This window comes from Stylophora pistillata, chromosome 14 (assembly GCF_964205215.1).
Source record: "Stylophora pistillata chromosome 14, jaStyPist1.2, whole genome shotgun sequence".
Taxonomy (NCBI): Eukaryota; Metazoa; Cnidaria; class Anthozoa; order Scleractinia; family Pocilloporidae; genus Stylophora; species Stylophora pistillata.
Window position 1 is genome coordinate 7332522 of NC_142532.1, and position 27357 is coordinate 7359878.

Sequence of the window (27357 nt, forward strand, 5' to 3'; positions counted from 1 at the left end):
TAGCGACCGGCGAACTGTTTTAACATCTTTACTACACGTTCTATCCTGGAAAAAGTCTCTCAAATTCGATTACTGCGTGTAAAGTGGTTTTCACACATCGTAATGTTGCCGCCACAATTTTCTGTTTGCAGCCGGGCCACATGCTAGGGTACCCTTGCGGTGGGCGCGCAAGGATTATTCCTCACTTCGCGCGCGACACATGTCAAGGCTGATCGCCGCGCTCTAAATGTTATAACTCGGTTTGCCAAGTATTTGTCAAAACTGTTACGGGAAATGTCGAACCATTGATTACTTTTAATTAAAAAAGCTGGCATTTGGAAGGCTGTTAGCTTTCGCTGCCAGCCGATAAATAATTAATTTGACTTCGCTTCTCAACAACCTCAACTTACTGCAACGGCGACATAGAAAACAATAAAGACGTCAAGAAAACTCTTCGTTAAAAATTTATTTCGTTGAACCAACAACTGCTATTTGAGCAAGACTGTAAATTTACAAAACCTCTCCCTGCTTGTATAAATAATGGTAAACACAGTGTTAAATACACAGTAGACATACGAACGGCTAACCACAGGAGCAGTCTGTACCGAATAACTCGGTAGTTTGGAGAATTTCTGGCTAATCTTTGCCCCTGCAGCAAAAAAACACTAAACAATAACGTACTGAGTTTGCAACAAATGCTCTTAATTTTGAATTGCCCCAAACATAACTTAAACGATCACGTCTTCCGATTAATTCAGTTTCAAAATATTTTGATTTATACATTTACTTTCGTCAAAATACTCTATAATCACAGTGAGTACGACGACTGAATGAAATGGTACAAGCTATATCACACTTCTTATAATATTCTTTAACTCTCATATAATTCTCCTATATTTGCGTTAACGTTTGGGTCTTCTTTTGATAGTGAAAAACGCCTACTTGACATATAATCAACAAAATCACCTTCGAATTTAAGTATTAATTCGTATACACTGGCAAACTGTATCATAGCAGATAACTCAATTTACAAGGCAGCTTCCCGAGCGCCTGGAATAGTACATAATTTAAGCGTCCAACATCCCGGAATAGTTTATGAATCAGTTTATGAAATGTTTGAAAATCCTGCTATTCCCGCGCAACTGGAAGGTGTAAACACACAGCCTTGGTAATACGGACTGGGCTCAGTTGTTATAGGGTTAGTGTCGTAGGGTTTTGGTAGTCCTAGAGAAGACATGGATGAAGACATTCCTGCTGGGTGATACGGGCTAAAGTGCATTGGATCGAAGCCTCTGAGGTCGGCTTCGTGGTCGGAGGCGATGATGTTCTTGATGGCGAATGGATGATTAAATGATTTGTTCATAGACATTGACCCCATTGCTCCCATTCCCATAGCTCCCATGGCGCCCATTGCGCTCATTGCACTGTAAGGAGACGGTGCAAGAAAGCTGGGTGCTCCTAAACTCTTTGGTCCTTGGACTTTTTGATGATGCATCGAAGACACAACCGGGCTCAACAACCCTGGCTTAGGGAGGTCATTCAGGCTTGGCTTTTTATCCGCCTTGAAGCGTTTTTGTCTGCGTAGATAGCAGCCGTTCTCGAACATGTTTCCACAGTCGGGATGCAGTGTCCAGTAGCTTCCTTTACCAGGCCTGTCCGGCGATCGAGGCACTTTCACGAAGCAGTCGTTGAAGGAGAGGCTGTGTCGTATGGAGTTCTGCCACCGCTGCTGGTTTTGTCTGTAAAACGGAAACAGATCCATGATAAACTGATAAATTTCGCTGAGCGTTAGCATCTTGTTCGGCGATTGTTGGATGGCCATTGTTATCAGCGAAATGTAAGAGTAAGGTGGTTTAGCGTGAGTGTAACTTCGACGGTAAACTTTCTCTTTCGCCTGCTTGCTCTTGCTGTCGTCCAAAGGGTGGCCTTGTGCTTGCGGGTTTCCGACTCCCATAGCGGCTGCAGGATTGCCGGGATTCATTGCTTCCATCATGATGTAGCCTGTTCTCTATTTTATCAGCACGTCGACTGTGTTTAAAAAAAATTGTTTGATGACTGAACGTAGCTTTCGTACCGTCCTGTCACGTCCTTCTACCACGGAGACCAGCGTAGATTACTCTTTTTTCCTAGTAATAAGAAGTTTTATTTTTAGTGACAGTTCGTAAACAGGCTTAACGTGACATGTCTGTAAGCCCCTCCCAAGCTATTGTTCCATGGGAAAGCCCTTTGGAGCCTTGCTACGTTTATTGACATAGGGGCCTTTGCGACCACCCGTGGGGAGACATTTTATTAAAAGTTGTGGGGTCCATTATCGCTTGTCCATCACGAAGGCTTACAAACAAATTGCCGTTTCATAATTCATGAGCAAATACAATTATTTCGATAGGACACTTTATGGTTCGGTCCTATCTCGTATCCTTAATGTCAACACTACACAAAGATCACCGTTCGCACAGGATAAACTAAACATTAATGGCAAAAGATCTAAAGGTGCTGATATCTTTGAAAGAACAGGAAGGAGGGTTAGATTGGAGCGGTAAAAGCCCTCCGTCATCACACAACACCTTAAAAGCTATGCAATTTAGCGTTTGAGTGCTCAAATTATTCACGTCAAAAACTGACCGCACGAATAACCGGGGTCGCTTAACATTCTTGTAGAGCCTAGCTGTAACCTAGGTCCTGCCAGACTGCTATTGGCCTCCGCAATTAGCATAACAACTGCAAACATAAATTCCACAAACAAAAGCAATTACCACTGGAAACTATCTTGGCGCAAAGCTTTTTTTTACTTCTTAGGCACCGGCCTTTTTAAATGTAAAGACTAAAAGCCTAGTGAGAGAAAGACCTTGCTCTCGGCTTTAAAGTGCAATTGCTCTAGAAACACCTGTTCTAGCATTATTGCGAGGATATCTTTTGGTCGTTGTATCATCGATTTAAATTATTCTAAGCCTCTGGCTGCGTGCTTTGTTTCTAGTTTACTAGACTCATTAAGATCGGTCCGGGAGAAACGCGAGCTAAATAACACACAAAAACACGGCTTTCATTTAATAACTTTTGCTAAACTGCTGTCAAACTCGAGCGATGGCTGAATTGTCTGAATCGATCATTCACGGCTATTTCGCTAAGAAAGTCACATTGGTTTGTTCACAGCAAATATTTTTGCTAAGGGTATTCTTTATTTCTTTGCTCGTGACATTTGCACGCTCAAAAACGGAGCGATAAAATCTGTAAGTTTTTTTATGGCGCGTGGGACGAAAGAAATGTAGAATTTTTAGAATCCAATTTCTCATTTCCGGAAACTGAGGCAATTAATTAACAAATTTGGGTTGCGTCAATCATTCCACAAAAGCCATTTCCAGGTGCCTTTTCAGACAGCTGTAGATCTACAGTGATTATAATGGTAAGAATTTCAAATGACCTTCATATTGCAAGCCGCCCATTTTGAATAGATGTGTCAAGCTTTCACAACTTCCAAATTTCACCCGGCAGGAGTGAAACTTGGCCAAAACTTTCTCATAACTTAGAACTTGGCTTGCGACCGAGATTATCTTCATGAAATGAGCAATCGAACAAGATGAATTATTGACCGACCAACTTAACACTGCTAACCCTTGCAAACAGACATTATTTGGTTGTTTCCGACCCTTAGTGTTTAAGGATCCTATTTCTAAATGTTTGCATGCTTGGTTCTCGATCAAAATGCGAGCATTAAGGAACTTAAATTCAGGCAGAGAGACCTCACAACCTTTAGTTCTCTGAAGGCGCAGTTTCTATTATGCTCAATCCAACCTGTTTGCTTAGCGCCGGCAACACTATCTGTGCGTCGAAATGGCTTGTGTTGTATAGTGTTTGCTGCAATTTAGTTTTTATTACCCTATCTGGATGTGAAAAAGCGTCTTTGTTTTGTCTACAGAAGATTTACTAAGCGTTAATCGCGCCACGATGCAAGCAATAAACTTTGTTAGAGAGTGGAAACCGAATGTTGTCACTAAAGGATTATGAAAGACTTTAGAATTGCAATTCCTTTAATACCAGGGAATCTAAAGGAAGCGTTAAACGCACTGTACTACTTAGTTATCTGGGCTTTTCAAACATCACGGAATCTCGTTTAATCGGCCCTGCTGTGAACTACCGCAATTTTTCCTATTATGTAGAGCCGTTATTTAGGTCGAACCCTTAGAATGTAAAAGACACCTCAATTATGCACGCTTTTCTTTGCAATCGGCTTTCTTTAGAAATTCTAAGTGATAGTTACAATCCTGACAATATGAAGAAATAAAAGGCGCCTAAGGTTTTAAAGACCTTTATTGGTGATTAAGAAATTTTTATCATCCTTCTTTCCTTGACTAGTTTAGTCCCTACATTAGGAGGGAATCGAATTTTGTGGTTAAATTTAATTTAACTGACACACCTGTCGTGGAGAGCCGTATGTTATAACCTTGCTTATGTTGGTTTTGCGCTAATCTCACTAAACTCTTATTCTTCATTCAATAACTAAAGGAAGCACTCGACAGCCGACTAGCCATTGATGTGCACCACTAATTGCAATCATTTCGCTCTCAATTGTCCAAGTTTTTTGCGGAGTGTTCATTAATTTTTGCGCCCTTCAATTTCAATACGTTTGTTTCGACGGAAAATATCATAGTCTTTCGCGTGGACTAATGTGAGCTATAGTGGTGCCTCTTAATAATTCTTACTTCTAATTTCCTGCGAGAGAAGATGCGACATTTCATTTTTCTAATAAGGAACAAAGCTGTCAATTTTGGAAAGTGTTCCTTCTGTTTTGAAAATGAGCTTAAATTTTAATATGTCTTGTGTTACTTTTCAAAGGTAAACAAACCACGTTTGCAGATCGATCATCCGCAGTGTTTTATTATTTTTATGCCAGTGAAAATTCTTTTTAGAGTTTTTCCAGATTATCACGTGCATAACTCTTAAAGCAACCTCGAGACATCCCTACACTAAATGAAAAAAAAAATGGTTTTAAAATACGTGAGTCAAAGCGGAAAGTTTGAACAAGCGCCTATAAAAAATGTTTGTTGAACTTTGTGTACCAAAAGAAACGATTTTGCCCATCAAGTAAATGTTACGGAGCCTGTTAAGGCTAACGTTGTGTTCTCTGAACAGTCTATATGTACTGGACACCGTAAGGCCCTAAACATAGACCACTGTCCGAATTGTTCCGTAGTTTATTTTGGGTGATGTGAACATCGTAAATTTAGATGTTTGACATGCTTTAAGCACCCAGGAAAAGCAGTTATGCACGAAATCCTGTGAAAGCTAGTGTAATTCAAATCTACAGACGTGCTGACAGGTAAATTCGCTCTTTAAACAGCGGTTTCTAAATATTTGAGAAATGCGAAAAGCAGCCTTACTCAGTCCGTAAAAAAAGGCAGAAATACGCTCTGTTAACATAACAGAACAGGAGAGTACTGCCTAGCCATGATACGTTCAAATGAAATATAAACATTTTGAGTTCACTCGCCTTTACTAAGAACTGTATTTGTGATTTGCGATGTTCCTCTACGGCTTCGGACGTAAATAGCATCATCTCTATCGGCTTTTGATCTTCAGTTTCGATGACAAAAAGTTAAGATAGCTGTTTGCCCTTGGGCGCTTAATTATCAAACACTTATCTACTTATTTCGGTTTAAATCACCCCCCAAAAATTTCACATCATACAGTTTCAACGGCTTAACTTTCAATACGTAAGCCACAAATCAACGATTTCAACATTTTTTGGCGGGAAATGGAACGTGACAATGATTTTTGGCGGGCTCACTGAAGTTTAACTGTTCAATAGTTAGCTTTCTTTAACCAACAGCCATATCAAATCTGCAAACACAACTCAACAAAACAGTCCAAATATTGGAACGGGCGTAAAAAACTACCGAACACAACAAGTCACGAAGAATTGCTTCCTTAAACATTACAAATATATCTACCAAACGAAAAACGTATTTTTTTGTGGAAAAAACCCAGTGATTTGTTTATTTTAAGAACTGTAGTTTATCCATTGACAGAAAACAACCCATCTTCCTTGTTCTTCATTGGATTGAACCGAGTTTTAAGCAGCTCGGAGACTTTTTAACGCTACTCACGTCTCACGTTGGAAATTCAAAAAGTTTTACCTGAGTCAAGATTTACTTTGAGTCGTGTCCTTGTTTCTGACTGTTCAAATTTTAACGGTTGTAGTCTCATAAACATTCAACAACCAAGAGAATTCTTGTTTACTTTGTCGTTTGTCAGCCCACAAGCTTCTATCGAAATTGCCTCCGGTAAGAACATTTATCACAATTCGGTTTGACCGTTGGTCTTTACTCCCAATCTTCCTTGAAGGAAATATAGCAATTTTTGGAAAATTCTCTTCGTCAAAAGGATTCAAATAACAAAAATATAATAAAGATACATTAAAAAATTCCTCAAACTTAGCTTACCTTTGTAAAACTCGAGTTGGCTTCGCAGATAAGTATGTTAATGAAACGAGTTGTTCTCTTTTGAAAGTCTTGTTGATGGGAACTGACGGGAATTCTTAACTGCCTTGAAAGTTGTTTAATTACAACTGAGTTTGGGTGTTAGAGACGTCTCTCTTTATAGAGCAGCTCTTTGTGTATTATGCAGACTTCCTATTTTCTCCGCCAATTAAAATTCACAAGCGCTCTGAGTAAACTTTCTAAGCTCATCAGCGATTGGTTGATAAAAATCGTATTTTCATGCTAAACATTTCACTTTTCTTGACACTCTGTAAATGTTTGGTTTGTGTCGTCTCTTTTATCCATTGTTTTTTCTCTCAGATTTAGCAGTTTGGTCGTTTTCCTGTCAATGTTTGGCTGTGTCTCTTTGTCATTTATTTGTCACGTAATAATTTTCTCTTTGTCGGCAAAATATTTTTGCTTCAATGAAACAGTGACATATTTGCGCCCCAAACATATTCAAGTATACTAACAAAGAAAACCGACATCGAATGTTTTCTTCAGATTGCCTAAATGGAGGTTTCTTTCGCTGTCATTCACTTTACTTCCTACCCGTAGTTTAAAAAAGTTTTCCACAAAATCCTAAATTTTTACTCTATTAAAACTCCACTGAGTGTGAAATCCTAGAAAAACTTTTAATTTTAACTCAGCTTAACTTATTTCACGAAATCGTTCTTTCCTATTTCGTTTTAAATGCGTAATATAACGAGTTAGAATTGTGTGACGGTGGTTTTGTTAAACAAACAGATTTATTAACCGTAGTGGTAGTTTGGGATACGGTGTGACCTTGATACTATTTCATTATTCTTTTCATAAAATCTTTTATGTGTGGTTACCAAGATGAGGTGAAAGTAAAATGGCTTTTAATGAGTCTCAAGGCACAGGTGAATAGGCGACTAAAAGAACCTTAAATATTCTACTGTGTACTTGGGAAAAATGAGAATATAAGTAAAATTTGGTTAAGGAAAGTCCGTTCCGATTTTAAGCCGATACAACGTGTCTGTTTGTTTGCACAAATCAGAGTCTTTTTTGACGACTTGAGTGACAACTCGACAAACGGGTGAGAGACATGTCGAAATGAACCTCAAAAATTTTCATTATCGCAGATTTCATCAAATTATCTCGCAACTTTTCCTAACCGTTGCTCTTAGAGATATTTTTGTCTCCAAGTTCATTCTCTTTTTTTAATTAACTAACAAAGCGAGGAGAATTTTCACGCCAAGGCGTGTTAACTGGCCAAAATTTACCTAAAGTGAAACACAATTTTGTTTCATTTACGTATAAATCTTACTAGCCTGTTGGTAATTTTACCAGTTAGGTAAAATTATTAATTATATGAGGTCGTGAAAGCAATATATTTTGTTATTGACAGCTTCGTAAAGAACCAGGAACCCAAATCATTTGGAGTTTAGTTTTTAGCGAGCATTTAATGAAAACTCGGTGAAGACTTTTTTCAATCAATGACCGTCTAGCTCGTGCTTCTAAGGCGTGCTGTGTTATCTCTATTCGCCGCGTGGCGAGACAAAAACGCGTGTTCGGCATTAATCGTCTTTAACACCTGCTAAGAACAGCTTAGCGATAACCTTGCCTTGAAGAGATACAAGTTATAACTAATTACTACTTTGCATGAAGCGACGTCGCTTAACAGGAAAACATCTTGGTAAGAATACGTTGAGTCAACGCAACAAAGATGTCGCTAAAACTTAAGAATCTTTTTCCTCCCACCGAGTTGAGCAAGCATTGACTCTTTAACAAAACATTGTGCCAGCCTGGAAAATTTTAGCCGAGATAGATTAAACTCAGCAGCTTTGTTTCTCACACCGTTTTACATTTTTTTACGTTTTTGTTATTAGTGCCTCAGCCAAGTCATTATCATTCCTCCTTGTTCGTCTCAAACAAAGGCGTGTTTACACAGCCTTTCACTTGAAAAGACGCTCGGCGGCTAATACTTTCGCAGTCGCCTGTAGTAACGACCTTTTCTGACTCAGTAACATGAGAATTTGCTTGAAAAGAACAGCTTGTACCTTAGCACGCGTAATATTGCCTCTAACGCAGTTGTGAAGCTCGTGAAAATAAATAAGTCTTTTACATTTTAAATTATAAAGCCTAATCGGCTCAATACTGTTAGGCGAAAAATTTAAAGAAAACTTAAGTTTATAAAAAGCATGGCAGAAGAGGAAATAAGGTAACACCTAGTCAAGCTAATTTTAGCGGTCTTGAATAACTGCTGCACAATTTTGATCAAATTTTCCACGTGTAGGTGGGTAACCCTGTTAAGAATAATGTGAGAGGAATGATTTCAAGTCACGTTTTAAGCAAGAAGAAAGGAACAGCTACAGAAAGGAAAAACGTTCGATAAACTAGTTCCTTTGTACCTTAATCTAAGTTTAATACATGAAGTCACTAATACGGTAGTAATTTCACCGGGATTTAAAGACTTCGGTGTCACTTGTTGGAAAAAAAAACTGAAGGAGTTTACGGACATTCCCTCTCAAAACAACAAGAACGAATGAGTAGGCGGTATTGAAAATGCCAAGATAAAATGACAAATCTACCATAAGTTCAACCTGTAATTCGTGAGACCTTTTAAAATAAGGGAGCCGTAAGTCATGTTCCTCTCCACACGTTTAAATTACGTGACAGAGAAATCGATCTCCAACTTGAAATTCAGCATTCAAAAACGCACTTCTTTCTTAACCAAATAGAGAGGATTTCAGCAGGTGTAAAATTCATTTGAATCCTACGTACGCACTCAATCTAGAAACATGAACTTCGGTAACCTTGCTCCTTCAAGGCACATTTAATATTCCGAACAATTTCGAGATGAATCAGTGACTGAACATGAACCCAATTTTTTAATATTCTACAGAAAGTTTACAGAATCTATATAAATAGCCTTGCAAACACAACATAAATTGCCAAACGTTTACCTATTCTTTCAGATATAGAAAACAGGAGTGTATTTTCGTTATTCTTTGACAAACAGGAAGAAACAATATCAGTTGAAACAGAGAAAAAAATATAGAAAGGACCCTTACTCCGAAGTTGGCATCACATTTAAGACCCAATAAAAACGAAGCACTTTTAACACAGGAGGAAAGATAATTTTGGGGTTTCAGTTAATATGAAGATTCTTTGATCTTCAGACGACCGTGATTAGCTGTTTCCTTAGCTTTCTTCGCAAAGCTTACCTAATTAAAGTTTAATTGTGCTTAAATTACGCCAACATCAAAACTGTATCAAGCTTCTCATTATTGTTCGAAAAAAAAAGTGTTGCTTGGCAAGTGCCTCACTTTTCCTAATTTTTTTTCGGCGAAAGTGAATCGTTACAGTTTGGTCTGCTTTTGGAAATGTGTAGCTATAAGGCTCACTGGTCATCATAAGGTTTCCAAACATTTTCACCATGAACGCAGTGGCATCTTCGACGAACTGAATAGATCAGTCACACATCACTAGATATTGTGGAGAAACATACAATCTTGGCAAGAAGGATAATGATCTTTGGCAAATGTTGATATTTGAAATAACCAATTAATCATGTGAGTACACTGAACTAAAGCCACAGGTCTTCGTTTTCTGTCAAAGGAAGCCTTTTGCAAGAATACTTTCGCAAATGTTTATTCCAAAGTCACAGAACTCATTATCGCTGGAGATCTAAAAATTAGCCAAAATTAAGGGTCATCGACATCCGCTCTCGCCGAACAAAAATGTTTTAAATCTTGTTAAATAATCACTGTACTTAAATGGAGAGTAAAGATAACAGAATTTTCGCTAAAATAGCTCAAATAAGGTCTTTAACATCTTATATCGCGGCTTCTTATGTTCTTTTAAGTGGACAACGAAAGAAAATAAATCCAAATGAAGGCAATTAAAAAACAACATACATTACTTTGTGACAAAAAACGGAAAAGACTCAACATATTAGGTTTGAACTCCAGCTACAGGATCACCATGGTTCACATCACAGAAATCAGAAAAATGCTCTCGAGTTAAACAAGAAAACTGAACTAAATGGTTTAACCTTTAATTGATTGTAAACTGCATAGCAGTCTGGTAAAGTTCCCTGCACAGTGTTGTAAAGCGCCATGAGCTCAGGATATGACCGCTATATAAATAAAAGTTATTATTATCATTATTATTATTATTATTGTTATTATTATTGTTGTTATTATTAACGTAATCATGCTACAGCCGCATCTCAAACTATGACGGTCTATGCCTGACTTTTAGCCAAAACAAAAATTAACATTTTAAACTTCAACTCTTTATTGAGAGAATTTTCTAATCGCCCAAAAATCTAGCTAACTGAGATTGAGTGCATTGAATTTCAGAATACATAAACACCTTTGAGCACAAATTAGGACTGTATCCCAATATTTTCATTTTCCAAACTCAAAGATCAATTAAGATCACACGGTCTGTATGGACTAACAACAGTGGCGTACTTGCTTCAAAACTGAAAATTCTCTAAACACACGAAGAGAAAATTTTTCTTGAGGGGATTTGCAAAAATTCTGCTATATTTATAATATTTCACCCAGCTATTGATCTATTAAAAAAAAGAGCAAGGTCGTGATTTCCAACTGCATAATTTTCCCACACTCAAGGCCCTGTACCGAGCTTAGAAACCTTAGTCACAAAGAAGCTACCGCAGCAGGATTTCAAACAGTCTCGACTAACATTCCCTTAAGTTAGGCAAAAGATTGCTTGAATCTTTTCGTAATTCCGTTCGCTTTTTATTTGCAATATCTAGCAAATCTGAATTATACACAGAGAGAATAGCCAACGAGTACATCTATTTGTACGAGAATCCAAAGTAAGGAGCTGTTAAAATCAGAGAGGAATTCATCCAGAGGATGTGCAATAGCCAAGAGAATTAAAACTTATAATCTCTTGAAACAGATAGCTCACTCAAGAAAGAAAAATTTGAGAATTTTAACTTTGATCAAAGTTTACCTTAAGTAAATAGATACTAAAGAACTTTGTATTTTGACCTCTTCGCTATCTTTTTCATTTAACAGTTTATTAATTTCTGGAAAATCAATTCCCTTGTAGTTTAAATAGCAAACACAATTCTCAGTAGTTACTCGACAATTAACATGCAAACAATAATGTGGTAAATAGATCAACTGTAATTAAATTTGACTAGTGTAACTGTATTGTTATATATGTATTGTAAGTAGTGTAAGTTAATGTAGTTTAAACATGGTGTAAAAAGTAATTATAGTGTAAGTACATGTGTAAGTGTAATAAACAATAAAAAAATAAAAAAATAAAAAAATACTAAAGAATGCAATCATGATTACTTTGTAACAGTATCTAGACGTTAAGGAAAGGATCCCCCTTCGTGAGTGCTTCGCAATGTTAAAATTGACGATAGGAACACATTTTCCTCATAGCAAAAATAGATAGTTCAAGCAGTATATATTGAAAATTTTCAAGTCCATGCCACAAAATTTATCGTAGAGGTGACAATCTGAAATTGTTCATTATCGCATAACGTTTTAAACTAGACATTTGAAATACTGAGGTATAACATCAACCACTAAAACTTTATTTGAAAGTTTTTCTTTTCCAAAGTTGACATTACGTCTTCTCAGCTAAAATTGTTTCTAAAGATTTGTACATTGTACAGGTGGAAGAACAAAAGGACATGTAGTCCCCTACAAGGTTCATCCACCTAAACCCAACCCACCCATCCCACCCCGGGGATTTGTACATTGTACAGGTGGAAGAACAATAGGACATGTAGTCCCCTACAAGGTTCATCCACCTAAACCCAACCCACCCATCCCACCCCGGGGATTTGTACATTGTACAGGTGGAAGAACAATAGAACATGTAGTCCCCTACAAGGTTCATCCACCTAAACCCAACCCACCCATTCCACCCCGGGGATTTGTACATTGTACAGGTGGAAGAACAATAGGACATGTAGTCCCCTACAAGGTTCATCCACCTAAACCCAACCCACCCATTCCACCCCGGGGATTTGTACATTGTACAGGTGGAAGAACAATAGGACATGTAGTCTCCTACAAGGTTCATCCACCTAAACCCAACCCACCCATCCCACCCCGGGGATTTGTACATTGTACAGGTGGAAGAACAATAGAACATGTAGTCCCCTACAAGGTTCATCCACCTGAACCCAACCCACCCATCCCATCCCGGGGAAGGACATCCATCACACAGTAATCTCGTGCATGGGAAATTAACGTCTCCTACCCCTCCTGCAGGAGACGGGACCTCCATTTATTCGTCCCTATCCGAGAAGACTAGAATATCTAACCATTTCTTGATGTTATAGAAAGGCAGCATATTCTTCTCAATTATTTTAAGACCCTGAGTGTTGGTCCGGCCGGGGCCGGACCAACAAAGAGATTTGATTTTGGTGCTGCATCAGATAAAACTTTTCTCCACAGTTTAATGTTTATTGGTTTTACCCCTGGCCCCGTGTTATAAAGGGGTGTATTATGCATGTATACATGTACCATGTCACCCTCAAAATGTATTGCTCTGCTCAACAAAACTGTGAACACTGCACATTAAATTACTGGGACATGGTGGACAAACTATCAAACCTTGGCGAGGTCATGTCATAGTAGTCTTTTACTACAACCTCGAGACCCAAATAATTTAAAACGATTAGATATCCACATTTCAGTTTTGTTATTGAAGAAGAATATAGCTGCATGATGGCAATAAAAAGCCATTATTCGGAGCAGTTCTTTGTGGAATATTTAGAATGAGATCCAAACTGAAATGACTCTAAAAAACTCAAGCAAGATTGATGCGCTTCCAACATAATAGAAAAACATGTGTGACATGTTTCGATGTATCATGAGTGAGACTGCACATCATTCTGCCGATGCTGTTTCGTGTCGAAGAAGACAACTTTAAAAAGGTGTCAGACTCAAAATTATCTTAAGTCTTGCTCGAGATTTAAGTTTGGGGCTATGGCAAGTATGGGGCTATTGCAAGTTTGGGGCTATTGCAATCACATATTACCGGTTTCCCTACATTGACATCTTCACACACTTCTCTAAACAATGCCAAACAGTAACCCTTGCGGACTTGAAAAACCCTCCAAAATAAGGTTCATTCAGCAAGAATATAGAGCCTAAATCAGGACCGTAAACTCTGAGAGTCCTTTTAAACATGAATACCGAAAACGCATAAGAAATGGACAATAATTAGTCATGGAATAACACCAATTTATCACCGACAATAAGCAACAACTTCTGCTATAGGGATGGGGTGGTCATCAGGTCCACTCTCTGTGAGGTAACTTTGCTGATTTGCCTCGATGCGCGAATTTGTGTTCATTGCTTCATGCGCCTTAAGTAAACACATGAGCTAGTCTTCGCTTAAATCAGTGAGTATTCTCAAATATCTAAATTGTCAACTTGTCGAACCATAAAACAAATATTTGGCTTTCAGATTTTATGCTCTCGTGGTTCAATTGGAAACTATGGAACGTTTGATTTGAAAAGCGACAAAGACGTAGCAACCATTGATACATTTAAGGCCATGCGAGTTAAAAAGCGAATTCGAGTGATCAAGGAGCAAGGCATTTTGGTCTCTCATTTAGTAAATCGCCAAATATTTATGTTTTCATTTCTAAACTGTAGGGTAAACAAAGACGTATCTGCGATAATTCAAGCATTACCGGTTCAAAATAATGTTCGCGATCTAAGATGGAAACAAACTTCCACTAACCTCAAAAATTAAAGTGAGTCCGAGCTTTGCCTTTGTGTCGTTTTCTGAAAATCGTTCACTGAACTATAGATAGTTTGTAAAATCGCTCATTAGCTAAGTGTGAGCGCCGCACCAACTCTTGAGGGCTATTTGCTCTTTTGTTCGGGGAAAGTCAACAAACATTAAGCCTATTAAGTCCTTCCGTCACGGTCGAGATCTTCACAAAGTGTTTCTTCTCGACGAGTTTTCAGATTCACATGACAAGTTCTGAGCAGAACTGATGTTCACTAATTACGTCTTTACGGCCAAGCCATGAAAACTGACACACAGCTTTAATTTCTTTTTCCCCCGTCATTCTAGCCTCAATGGATTGGGCGGAGAAACAAAACAAAAGATAGGCGATTTTAATCACTGTTGAATATTTAAAACTTCACCAGTAACCTGTCAGGACTTTCAAAGACCCCATCTGTCCGGATAATGACAATTTTTCGAGCTTTCGGTGAACCATTCTTTCTCTTGGCGCACGAGATGACTAGCGGGTAGAAAACTGGTCATAGATTGTGAAAGAAGATAACAAACTCGGTAAAGCAGGTGACAACTCAATCGCAGCAAAGCTCAGTTAAACATGTGAAATGGTACTTCATTCGCAGGTTTTTACTTTCATTGTTCCCTTTATAGCTTTTTGAAAATGAAAAGGAAACATCGGGTGCGAAAATTCTATTGCTACCATATCGTAACCTCAAGCGACAGCTCTAAACCACATCAGTGAAGCAGATTTTCTCACACAAACTTACTTCATAAACAGTGCATTGAACCCTCAATAAAACGTCCCGTGTCTTTCCTGTGTTTTTAGTGGGAAAAAGATCTATTTCTAGAGTTGAAAATAAACATGTAAACTAACTCTGCCAAAGTCAATAAAATCTGAATGATAACACGAGTAAACAGTGAGCTGTCGAAAACAGTGGGGAAAAAATAAATATTGGGCTGACTTGAACAGCACTCTTGCAAAGTAAACACTCTGCGTGTAATTAGTCCTGATAAAAAAAAAAATGGAATATATCGGGTGAGTTATCCTGTACACAACTACATCGGGGTAATACAATTAATTTCTACAGTCCGTAATTTTTCTTTGTTTTTGTAACATTTCAACCCAAGACAAAGGTTTTTTGTGGGATGTACTCATCTTTTACACCAAACCCCCAAAGCGAATATCATTTCCTACCATGCAGTTTCTTTGGCGCAATTTGTTTGCGATCACCCAACCGGCATGCACCCATTTATTTACGAAAATGCAAGACTTTTCAAACATGTCAAGCAAATATTTTTTTCTTGAGCAATATGCTAAATATGAATATTTGGACTTATTTCAAAAGAAATTTTTCATTTTTATCCTTAATTCAATATACTTAGTGAAGGAAGTTTATATAACTTTCACGACGCAAACCCCCAGGGAAAACTTAACTGCCAACTTAACTTTTCAAGGTCATCGAGTAAATTTTCAACAACAGAATAAACAGTTGTTCAAGAACACAAAATGCTGCTTTTCAATCTGGCGTTTCCATATAGCAGTTTGGAACATTCATTAAATTTCCATTCTAGACATAAACGAAAAACTCGTGGATAAAAAGAGAGCGGCTCGTAACATTAAACGCGCAGACGTTTCGCCAAATGACCGAGAAATATCCCACGAGACTACCTGCAGCACCGGCATCTGCACGCGCTACTACCCGGTTGACGAGATTGCTTCAACTAGTTCCACCTGCTGCCAAAATTTGTCTTTTGTGTTTGCCTTCTTTCAACTTACCTAAAGAACAGATGATTTGTGCTTTAAACCCAACCTGCTGTCAGATCGTGTTTCTTGGGGCTGCTGTGTATCAAAACGTGTTTTAAGATGCGTCGCACAAAAATGTCCCTCAACCAAGTCACGAGGAAGATTTTCCTACAGACAAATCGATGAATGAGATGCTTGTTAGCTTAACGTATCCGACACATTGAAGACTCACCTCATTAAGAAAAATCTCTTCACTGCTTTTGAATCATCAAATAAGTCGTCAGCAGAACGTGACTGGTGCATGAATATTGCGAAACAACAGCACCCTTGATTAACCCAGACATATGTTGAAACAAAAAACAATTACGATATGCGGAGGTCGGAAATGTTCAAATATTTGTCTATATTGATTTTTTAATATTCCTATGCCTATGAACATTATCTTTATTGCCGCTTTGCGGCAATAAAGAGAGGGGAGGGGAATAAAGGGAGGGGAAGGAAAAGTATTTTTTCCTTCCCCTCCCTCTCCCCCGTTGCCCATTTTTCCACTTAACACCAACACCCTCAGCAAATATTTCCTCGCCCCAATCCTCCACAGTTACCAAATCTAAGGTGGCGGCCTAATACGAAAATGTGCACTCGTGCGCCCAAAATACGCCGGCACTGCAGGCTACAGCTATATCTAAGATATCGGTAAACAGTGAATTATTTGTCGCACGAACACCATTTGTTTAGCTTTCGTAAACCACGAGAGTGTTAATAGATCTTGTTTCAACACAGACGCTCTGCTCAAAGATACGTTATTTAGCCTTTTCTTTCCTTTAAATGAGGCTTGTCTTTCCAAGTAAACAAAGTTAATTTTTGGTGTAATCTTCCTGTACATACAACTCCCACGTAATTACATAGCAATTTCAAATAAATGACCCCTTGAGCAACGGTCTAAAAACAGCTAAATAATCAAAATGATTTAAACCGGCTCACGTATGATAATTTTTATGTGAGAAACCCTTAAAATAACCAACATCCCGCAATTTTAAGGTAAAATGCATGTAACATTTTATATTTGTGTAGGAGTCTTCTTTCTCGAAAACAGACTTCCGAAAACAAACACGATTTTCACAATTCTTTTCCAACGAGAGACCTTAGCATTTAGGTGAAATCTTTCCTCGGTCGCTTTAAGTTTATATTCAAATTCACTGAAAATATGAGATTTTAGCGAACGGCATAAACGATTCAACGGAGTATTGATACTCTCATCAAGGAAACTTTTAGTCAGCAGATTGGAAATTTCCAATCGGTCCGGCGCAGTGAATAGTACGACGAAACATTAAGAGAAACGGTCATTTCAATGTGGGTATTCCATATTGTTGAAGCAAGCAAACACAATGAAATTGGGAAAATGGGAGAAGAAGACTTTATTTTATTGCCATATGTTCACCAGTTATCATCTGGGCGTCCTTTTCCGATCGCAAGGACAATACCTTGCATTCTAAGCAATAACGAAAAACGTCAGGGAAAATAAATCAGTGATTATCTTGAAGAGTGTCTTGTTTAAGTGTTTGGCAGCCTCGAGGTAAGCACAAAACGGTTAAGACATCCAAGTTTTACGCTTAAATTCAAACCATTAAATGCCATTTTCATCCATATTCCTTGGACTGTTTTGAATAGGCAATATAACAGTATATGATGTAATGTAGTCCCCCGGTCTATGAGTAACAATGTTTGACCAATCTTGTCTCTTATTTATTTATTTACTAAATATTTATTTATCGGTCGTGACCTGCATCATATTTACTTTAACTTGCAAGTATTTCATTTGCAGTAAACAGACACAAGATCAGGAATAGAGAAGTGATTCAATCATATAAAACAATTAAGAAAGAACAAAGCTCCTTGGGGAGGAACAGAAATCCCATCAAATTAAAATTGATGATATCAATACGAACAAGAAAACAACCATGTAGTTAAAAATTAGAATTCTTGACTAAATTAGCCTTTCCCCACAATTTTGTGGGTGCTTTTCACACGATTTAGCCCTATGCCTTCCTATTCAACAATTTTCCTTGTAAAAATGCTAAATTGGCGCTTCAAAATTTTCCGCGACAATGTGCAACTCCCGAAATCGTGAAATCAACGTGTCACTAACGTTTTATGTATTCATTGGATTCCCATTGGTGTTTTTTTTTCTTCTTTTAAAGAGATGTTAAAATACGAACATCGATTCAAACGTTTATCCTGTTTAAGACACAAGAACATTCTTAGAAAATCGCCATCGCACAGGTCGTCGGTTTCTCAAGAAGTTAAAGTTAGAAAAATTATTTATTTGTTCCGGCAAATGAATGAGGCTGCTTTTACCAGTAAAAAGTGTTTGTTATCAATTATTTTGCTCTAGGAGTGTTACTACCAGTATTATGTTAACAGTTTACAGTAATATTTAATGGTAAAGACAGAAAAATACCACATGCCTCACTGTACAGTATAGTACTTTGACCAAATTTATTTCTTTTGGCAAATGATAGCTCTTCCATAGATAAATTATTCCATTGTGTCTGTATTTTGTTGAAAACTCAAGAAATCTATGTCTCGTTCATTTCATAATGCATTCCTTTAGAAAGTCAATTATGTCCACCGTTAAAGTAATTGCCATAAGACTGATTCACTTCCATACTGTCTGTTAAGTCTTAAAATTGCCACGTTTTTAATATACCGTAGTCTCGAAACGAAAACAACCCAAAACTAAGCAGACATCAAATTGTATTCATTTCGTGGGTAATTAAAACCAGAAATTTGACCGAGATCCCAGCAGTTTTCTCCACTCACAACTGACCGAGTCATTGTGTTTAAGAATATGAAGAAGTGGAAACTATTACTTTAACGTAAAACAGATAAAAACAATATCCTGTGTTTTGAATACACTTCACCGGAATAATTTGAATCTAATTGTTTGCCTTTCTATAAAAATTCTTGTCAGTTTCTCTTCCTGCGGGTACCTAATAATCCTTTCTGCCCTTTTTAATTTTGAAAACAAAGGCAGTTTAAACTGCCCTATACAGTGTTTTTTCCTTCTTTAATAATCCATTACCGATTCCATTTCCTTCATGAATTATACTAACAATTAGCCAAGGTTTGCGAGAGAGACTTATGGTGCGGCGCTCTTTGGTTCCAAATATTAATTATAGAAAACAAACGAAACGTTTTACAAAGTCCACAAGTCATTTTTCTCTCCTGCGGCTACTAAAAATCAATTTGACAAGTTTTCCAGCATTAATTCCAACACGATTTGACCGCTGAGGCAAGACTAATTATTAAAAGGTCAATCTGGTAACAAGAGAAAAACTCCATGTATTTTCGGTGCCGATAGATGTCTTCAGTTAATTTGACAAATGGCGCCAAAATATCGAGCGGCGATCGGTAAAGAAAGTCATCCTTGTGAAGAAATTCATGATCACGAAATATAACAACTTAAGACAAAATCTTATATTTTAATTGTGACCCTTTACAATTTCTTGTGCCTTTAACTTTGAATTGAAATACGAAGCACCGAAGCTAAGCTGTCCATTTTTTCCATTTTAATCTCCTATGAATTTGAAAACCATTCTTGAAAAAGAAAAAAAACCTACTCCACCAGTTATGTATGTAGGCGTCACATTGTCCGAAAGAAACTGCGGCCTCACCTGTTTTGAGGGTCCAATTTCTTGAAAGATAATAGGAAGAAGGAAATTTTTCAATGTATTTTTTCATAATTACAAGGGAAATACTGGGGTGGTTAACTAATTACACGCCATAATTAGGTGGATCTCGGAACTCAGGTTTTTCCTTATCTTTACATTACGGCAGCTTCAAGGAAGTCGGCTCATTTAATGCAATATTTATTCAATCGAAGCTAGAATTTCAAACTTTGATTAAATACGGGGCTATTCTCTTGTTAGTTTTAGAAACAATAAAACAACAAAGCAGTTCTGGGATATGTATATCATTTGCTTTCGATTACCTGAAATATAAAACTGGACCAACTCAACTCATCATTTGGTTCTCCAACAGAAAAAGGTTTCATTTGTGTTAAATGCTCTACGAAATTCTTTTTTTTTTTTACGTTAAAAGTTGGGTCGTTATTTACTTTTCCTCAAGTGCTCTTCAGTTCAAAAAGATCAGAATTCCAAATTTGGTCCTCTGAAAACGTTTACATCGATGTATGAATACGTGTTCCTATTACAGAAATTGACAAAACCAATTTTAGCAAAAAGATCACGCGAATAGTATTTTCAAAGGATAAAACCGAAACTCCTGGATCAAAAATAATTTTTTACGAGACTGCTTATTTCATGGAGCTCTCAGCTTGCTTTTAACTCAGTTTCCGAGAGGGTAAAGTATTAATTCATCTCACTTAGTAAGATCTCATGTGTGAAATGTCTAAATTGCATTACGAAGCGTGGGGATTGAATTTCACAAAACACTCCCATTCCACAAACGGAAGGATGAATTAAACGCAACTGAGTACAAGATGACAACTGCACGACCATACTAAACTACAATAGAAATTTGAACGTATTTACTTTTCTCGGTACGTATGAGTGAGTGATAACCGGTTCATTAATGTAAAATAAATATAACGTCGATGAAGATAGTCTAAATGCACGTACCGGCGATAGATTTTAAAATTCAGCAGTATACAATATTAAAGCATTGAGCCATTATGTCATATGACAGCTTTTTGCCGCTTCGTTCTGTCAATTCGTAGACACCGTATGTTCGGTTGAAAAGCGAAATTTAAATACGTAGAAGTTTTAAGAAACAGATAGGTCTTTGAGCTATCGGATTACGCCTACACATTTGCCAGATGCATTCGATATCCCAAGTTTCGAAAAACTTCATATTTTTGCTTTTCACCACGTTTTACATTCGAAAGGTTTGTTGCAAATTTGATCGCCTAATATATCAAGTAACTTCTTTATGAAGACCTATATGAAAGCGCGATAATCTTTTGTCATAGATGTCTTCCCTTTTCGTTTATATATTGAATCATTGGGAACTTAAGTAGAAATTTGAGTTTACGATAATGGTCTGAACTTATCTCTTGACGATGTATCTCCTGCACTTATCCCAAAGATATGCCTTTCGCTGGAATATCGCGTAACATTGAGAAGTTTCGAACTTTTCAAGCGCGTCGCGCGGTGACTTCCATGTTCATCAAATGAATCACTTTGCTAACATAACAAATATTTTCGCGGAGAACATTTATACAAAAACAATGAAACTGCAAACATGTCAAAAATCGGGCACATCGGGTAAAGGGTAAATATGGAGTCGAGTAAAAGCCCAGAAAGATCAATATTTGTTGTACACTACTCGGATGATATTTTATGTAGCCTGAGCAAAGTAAACAAGTACGATGCATCTCACCTCTTAAACCATCAAGGTTGACAAACAATTTTAACAGCTCAGAAATATTTGATCTTCACGCCACGGAACCTGAAAAGGAGAGCAAAACTGTGAACTAAAAACGAGTTTCATAGAAAATTGAAAGAAATTTTCACCCACCGTACAAATCATCAAACTTCTGCCTATGACACTCACGCAACTCGAGAGAATGCAAGTGGTCTATTTCCTTATTTGCATTACGTATTTACAAAGCATTTTCGCGGGGATTTGTGGGAACGAACCTGAATTGTGGGAAAGAAGTTCAAGATTAGAGAACATAGAGCCATTTAACCGCGTAATACTCTTTCCTCGAGATTTCTAAACATCTGTAGCATTTAAGAAAGGAAAAGGCGAACAAAAAAATTCTTACACCGAGATTAAGTATTTCTAATGAAGGAGAAACAAGCAGACAAGAATATAAACGGGACGTACCAAAATTTGTGACCGTTTCAGTTTATTTCACTCAGGAGTTAGGGTTTTTAGGGCAGGTCATGGAGAAGGAAATAAGAAAAGAAACATCAAACTCTAGTGATCTCCTTGTCGCTTCTCAAGAGTAATACAAGTGCCGGTCTATTCCTGGAGAGGCTTCAGCTGTAAATTAAATATCTGCATAAACATAAAGCAATTCCGACAAGTCAAGGATATTGCGCGGTAAGAAATACACAAAGAAAGTGGCGTACTAAATTTTTGATATAAGTGAAAAGCAATCGAGTGCCACTCACTACATCTATAAGAACACTCGTCCTCAGAAATTCTGAACATTATCAAAACACACTTTCAATTCAATGAACGAACGCTATGAGAGTAATTTTAGCCCATTTTAAAAGCTTTAATCGAAGTGTTTAAGAAGGCAATTTGTACTGGAAGTTCTTTTTCTATTTACCTTTTAATAAAGGCGCTAAGTACAGTCTGTAAAACATGGCTGAAAACAAACTCATCGGTTAGTTAACCACACCCTGGGTAAACATGACAACTTCAACACTATTGGTTAGAATTTACCTCATTATGAGTGAAGACCAAAAGGGAACCTTTGATTCACCTTTTATACCTCTTCGCAAAATCAAAGTTTTCGTAAAATGGTAATATTCTCTTTTGTCGCTGGTATGACTATTATCGTTCAGTAAAACAAGCCTATAAAACTGTCTCGTCATTAGCGGGTGTTCCTGAAGTGCTATATGTTAGGTTTTGATTTAGAAATATTTCACTTTTGAAGCTAATTTCCTCTTTGCCTTCGCTTAGCGTAAATTGTAACAGCACGAATCATCTGATTTTTTTTGGCCAATGTATTAGTTAAGAACAAAACAGCACACGAAAAAACATATCCACAAGAAAACGACGTTCTTCATGTGCCAGACCTAGCCTGTTTGTTAGAAAAAAAGTTGCAATCGAAGATTTTAACGTGCGGAGGAAAATAATCTGCAGCATCAAAAATGTAAGAAAATGAGAAAGTTTCCTGTTATTTGATGATTTAAAAATATAGTATAGAAACGCAAAGTTATGATGGAGTTACACTTTCTTTTTTTGGGTGAGTCAAAGCGTTTAAAAACATAGAGCGAAATCGGGCATTTATACGGAATGAAAGTACCTGAGAACAATTTTACTGCAGGCGCTTATGTAGAGTTAAACGTTTTCCACACTAAATCAGAGGATCGAAACCACTCCCCTCACGGTCAACAATGACGCTGGTATGCATTACGCTTTAGATAAATGGCTTCGAGTTCGAATACCAAGTGCTGAAATTTTTAAAATTTTGACCTTCCTTAATTCCAGTCAAAATAAAGTAACGTAATTCTTGAGCCGAGAGGCCAGTGAAAGCGATTGAAAACGATACACACGTACAACGAATGCGTTTGTCGGATGAGACATGATCCGTAGATTCTGAAACCTTCTCGTAGATTGAGAAACCCTTGTGGCTTTTTTTTAAACCCATATTGAAAGATTGGTATCGATTTTCTTAAAGGCACAGATATCGATAAATTTATATATTTTTTCTCTTTCTAGTTAACACCTCGTTTTCGAATTCCACAAGATGTAAATATTTTAACATTCGTTCACAACTTAATTTATTTGCCAATAACTTTCTTTACAATGCATGAGATGGATTGATTCAGAAATAACTCTTGCTAATATTGCAAAAAGAAATTTTTAATTTATAAACAACCGTTTTTGCTGTAACGAAGCTCCTGCTCTGAATTTCAAGACAGAACTTAAGTTTGCAAACATTTTCTCTGTACACACAGTACGTAGCGAAACTCTTTCGACTGATATCAATATTGACCTTAATGGCAAATTGTGATAAATTCTAGACAAGTATTTAGCTGTAAAGGTAGTGTTTCAACCAGAACTCCAACCATTGTCACTGGACTTTATCATTCATCATGATCTAAACACATTAACTCAATAAACTGTTTTTAATTTTGGTTACTGCATAAAATGTGCACAATAGGTGCTGCGCCTTGATTCATTCGATGGAGGCTAAAGTGATATTTTTTCAGGTATGTAAACTGTAATTTGAAGTGCTAACACTCTTTTGTGGGCAGTAATTCACTCAAAAGCTGCCTTAAGTGAAGTGTTTCGAAGTAACTTTATTGCATATAAACACAAGCGACGAAGAAATATTTCAAACCTATTCTGTTGTCCGACAAAAGCGCAATATCTTAATCACATTTCTATGAAACCTTTAAGAGCTTCAATAAACTAATGGCGTAAAGCTTGTAGAACTGTAAACCTTTCCATTCTTTGACGAACATACCTTCAATTCACCCTCCTTCATTTTTGAAACTATAATTAACTGGGGGTTAAAGATAGAAACTCGCTCATGGCTGAAAGCGAAAACCTACCTCTCAGTTCAATGATGTACTAATAGCAAGGCCAGGAATGAACTGCAAGTCAGGTAAAAGTGATAAAAAGTAGCCTATGCGAAAGCCTCTGAGGTGTCCAAATGTCTTCAAGAGTCTTAGAAATTACTTACATAAAAATTCAGTATTGAATAAATTACAAAGGCGGCGAGTGCCTTTGATGCCCCAGTCAATAATTTCATAACTTGTGAATGATTGTTGCATATGACTTGATACCCGGTATTGAGTTAACGGCTTATTATCTGGCGAATTACTTACGAATATCCAGATGAAAAAGCCGGCGTTAATTTTTCCATGTCCTGTTTCAGAAAACTTCATATTATTGGCACACAGCGAAGAGAAAAGAAAGAAAAAAAAAAAAAAACCAGAGCTAAAGAATCTTTCAAAAGGAATCTTGGCTCACCAATTTCTTGCTTCTCGTTTTTAGTAAATTTTATCTTGGTAACCGCAAATCGAAAAATGTGTTCAAAGACTTGTGTCAAAACATATGAAAACAATTCCGCCAAATATAGCGGAATTGGAATAAAGAATATTAATAAAAGACTGTTTGCAATCTTAAAGATGGATTTTGTAGAGCGGGCAGATTATACACAAACAAAGCAATATACCTCTATTAATGAAACTTATGTCTAGTAAATTGACGTTTAGCATTTCAGAAAAAAATTCATGCGTCTATCTTTATTAATCTTTTAATCAAGCGGCTACTTTGAAATACTTCGCAGGAGTAAAGCGCATAGGAAATGCATGTGAAATTGTTAATTTTCGGAAATAAGAACTTGTTCTTAGTGGCAAAAACTGGGAAGGCGTGACATGCGATTAAAAGAATATTTGTCAATGGTTGGAGCTACTTTTCCTAACAATAGATCGCCTTTGTTTGCTCGAAAATCTAGCCACGCGTAAAAGCTGAAAGAAATGTTAAATACCAGGTTACTTTGACACAAAGACAAACTTATGAAGCGGTCAAATATGCGACTTAAAACCTTTGTTGCTATTGTTCACAGCTAAATCAGGAAAAAAGGTAATCATAATACCCTACTTTGCCGGCCAATTGACTTCTTTTTCAATACGGAATTCAAAAGATGGAAGGTGCTTGATTTTCAACAAAGCAAGCTTTGGTCTTGTGGTTTTCTCGATCAATTATCTTAACGCAGCTATATGCTTCTGGTAATTGTTCTTTATTAGGCCATCGTTCGCCAATTTTTTGGTCTTTTCAAATTTTGCTCTCCGTTCATGTGAAGCTGGGACAAAGTAGGAATATATTTGCTGTTTTTTATAGAACGATTCAATAAATGTTTTTTAGTAACATATATAAACAATGCTACAATTTCAATTTCTTAGAAATTAGTCGTTGGTAATTCTAAATATCACCTAGTACGTGCAAAAAAAGCAACAGGAATACGTATATTTTATAGATACAGCACTACTTTAACAGAAAAGCCGTTTTCTCTTTGTCAGAAAGAATTTTAAATTTTTTCTAGTCAAGTTGAATAAGAACAGCGAAAAGGTGAAATATCCGTTAGTAAAACAATCCGCCTGCCGCAATTTACCTTGTAACGAATCCACCGCCATATGCGGTTGTTTGATTATGGCGGACAGCTAACGCCGGCGATAAATTAGAATAATGCCAGTTAAGAAACCACGAATTACGTACAAGAAACTTGACTTAAAACACCTGTAATCTGGTCGTTACCAGCGCCTAATAATCAATTAACCTCTGAATTTCAGTACTGCATGGATTTTTTGTCACTAGTTATTATATGAGTTTTCCTCATCTCGGACCGTCACTAAAATCGCCGACAGTCGCCAAAACACACCAAGTATGTAAACAAGAAGAAGAGGGAAAAAAATGCCGATGCCGGAATATTTAAGTGATAGTTATTTTTAGGAACTAACAGATTCACACCTCTATATCGGTTCTCTTTGACACTGATATAAATCATATGAAATAAAGAATACTTTTAAATTCATAATGTGACGACCATTCATTATTTCCTGTTTGTTAAAATATGATTGCACTCCCTTGAATGGGTGCCTCTCTTGCCTCTGGCTAAACTGAGCTAATTAAAAATCTTTCGTAAATTCTGTTGTTATACTCTTCAATACAAAAGAAAAAAGTTTTTACTGATGTTACAGAGTTTAGTAGAAGCAACCTCCGTCTTTAAGCTTTTCTTTTCAATTTACTTGAAGAAACCTCACTTACAGCATAACGGGTGGTTCGCTTTGCCTGTTACAAAATCGAGTATGCAAGGTGCGTCAAAATTATCCCTTCAAGCCTCTATTTTTCTTCTTAACAATGTAAATGGAAAAAAAAAAAACACCACCAGTCCTTTTCTGGAAAAGTCCACCTCTGTGAAGCATCTCTAACCCTCTATCTTTAACCAGGTTATTGCTACCTCTTTTGTGTGCCCCCGGTTAAAATACTTCACCAATTGAGCTAACCGCCTCCCGGTTAGCTCAATTGGTAGAGCGCCGGACTGTTGTGCGGGAGGTCGTGAGTTCAAATCCGGCCGGACCAACACTCAGGGTCTTTAAACAACTGAGAACTGGAAGTGCTGCCTTTGTAATAATATCTGCAAATGCTTAGCCTTTCTAATCTTCTCGGATAGGGACGATAAATGGAGGTCCCGTCTCACAAGCCCTTGTATGTGATAAAAAAAAAATTTGTGGGACGTTAAACAACCCACACACTGTTCGAAAAGAGTAGGGCACGTAGTGCCCGGTGTTGTGGTCTATCTTTGTGTAGTGTCTATCAAATTGATGGGGGGTACTGCGCCTTTGAATATTGTATAGAAAGGGCGCAATATAAATAAGGATTCATTCATACCTCTTTTGTCTGGAACGGAGCTGATAATTTGTGCTCGCCTTCTCTTTGAAGGAAGTTCAACGCGGCGCAAAAACGATAGAAATACCTTGACACCATTATTTTCAACTGTACTCGTAAAATCTGCATCTAAAGTCTTTTGTTGCTTGAATTTCTTTTCTTTCTTTCTTTTCCTTTTTTTTTTTTTGCGACATTTCATGTAAATTTATCTAATATTACAGTATCCTCAACATCATTATCATTCTTCCAACTCTCATTTATCTCAGGAGGTTCTGACTTCTCTCCACATCAGTTTACTTTACCTGCACACGCCTTTCTCTAACAGGAAAAGCCTCT

The 27357-nt window shown here is 37.2% G+C and overlaps 1 protein-coding gene across 4 annotated transcripts; it reads right to left on the bottom strand.

The window, feature by feature from the left end:
- Positions 1-430: 430 nt before the first annotated feature.
- Positions 431-21388, bottom strand: LOC111329473 (forkhead box protein A2-A). 4 transcript variants are annotated; one of them, XM_022934186.2, is made up of 3 exons: positions 21325-21388; positions 15958-16092; positions 431-2105 (listed from the first exon to the last, which is right to left on the bottom strand). In XM_022934186.2, exon 3 carries the CDS (start codon positions 1970-1972, stop codon positions 1085-1087), a length of 888 nt encoding a protein of 295 aa, XP_022789921.1. In that variant the 5' UTR covers positions 1973-2105; positions 15958-16092; positions 21325-21388; the 3' UTR covers positions 431-1084. The 4 variants fall into 4 exon arrangements, with proteins under 4 accessions (XP_022789921.1, XP_022789922.1, XP_088600624.1 ...); XM_022934187.2 differs by lacking the exon at positions 15958-16092 and having other exon boundaries at positions 21325-21345; XM_088744498.1 differs by lacking the exons at positions 15958-16092; positions 21325-21388 and adding an exon at positions 14175-14192.
- Positions 21389-27357: the final 5969 nt, after the last annotated feature.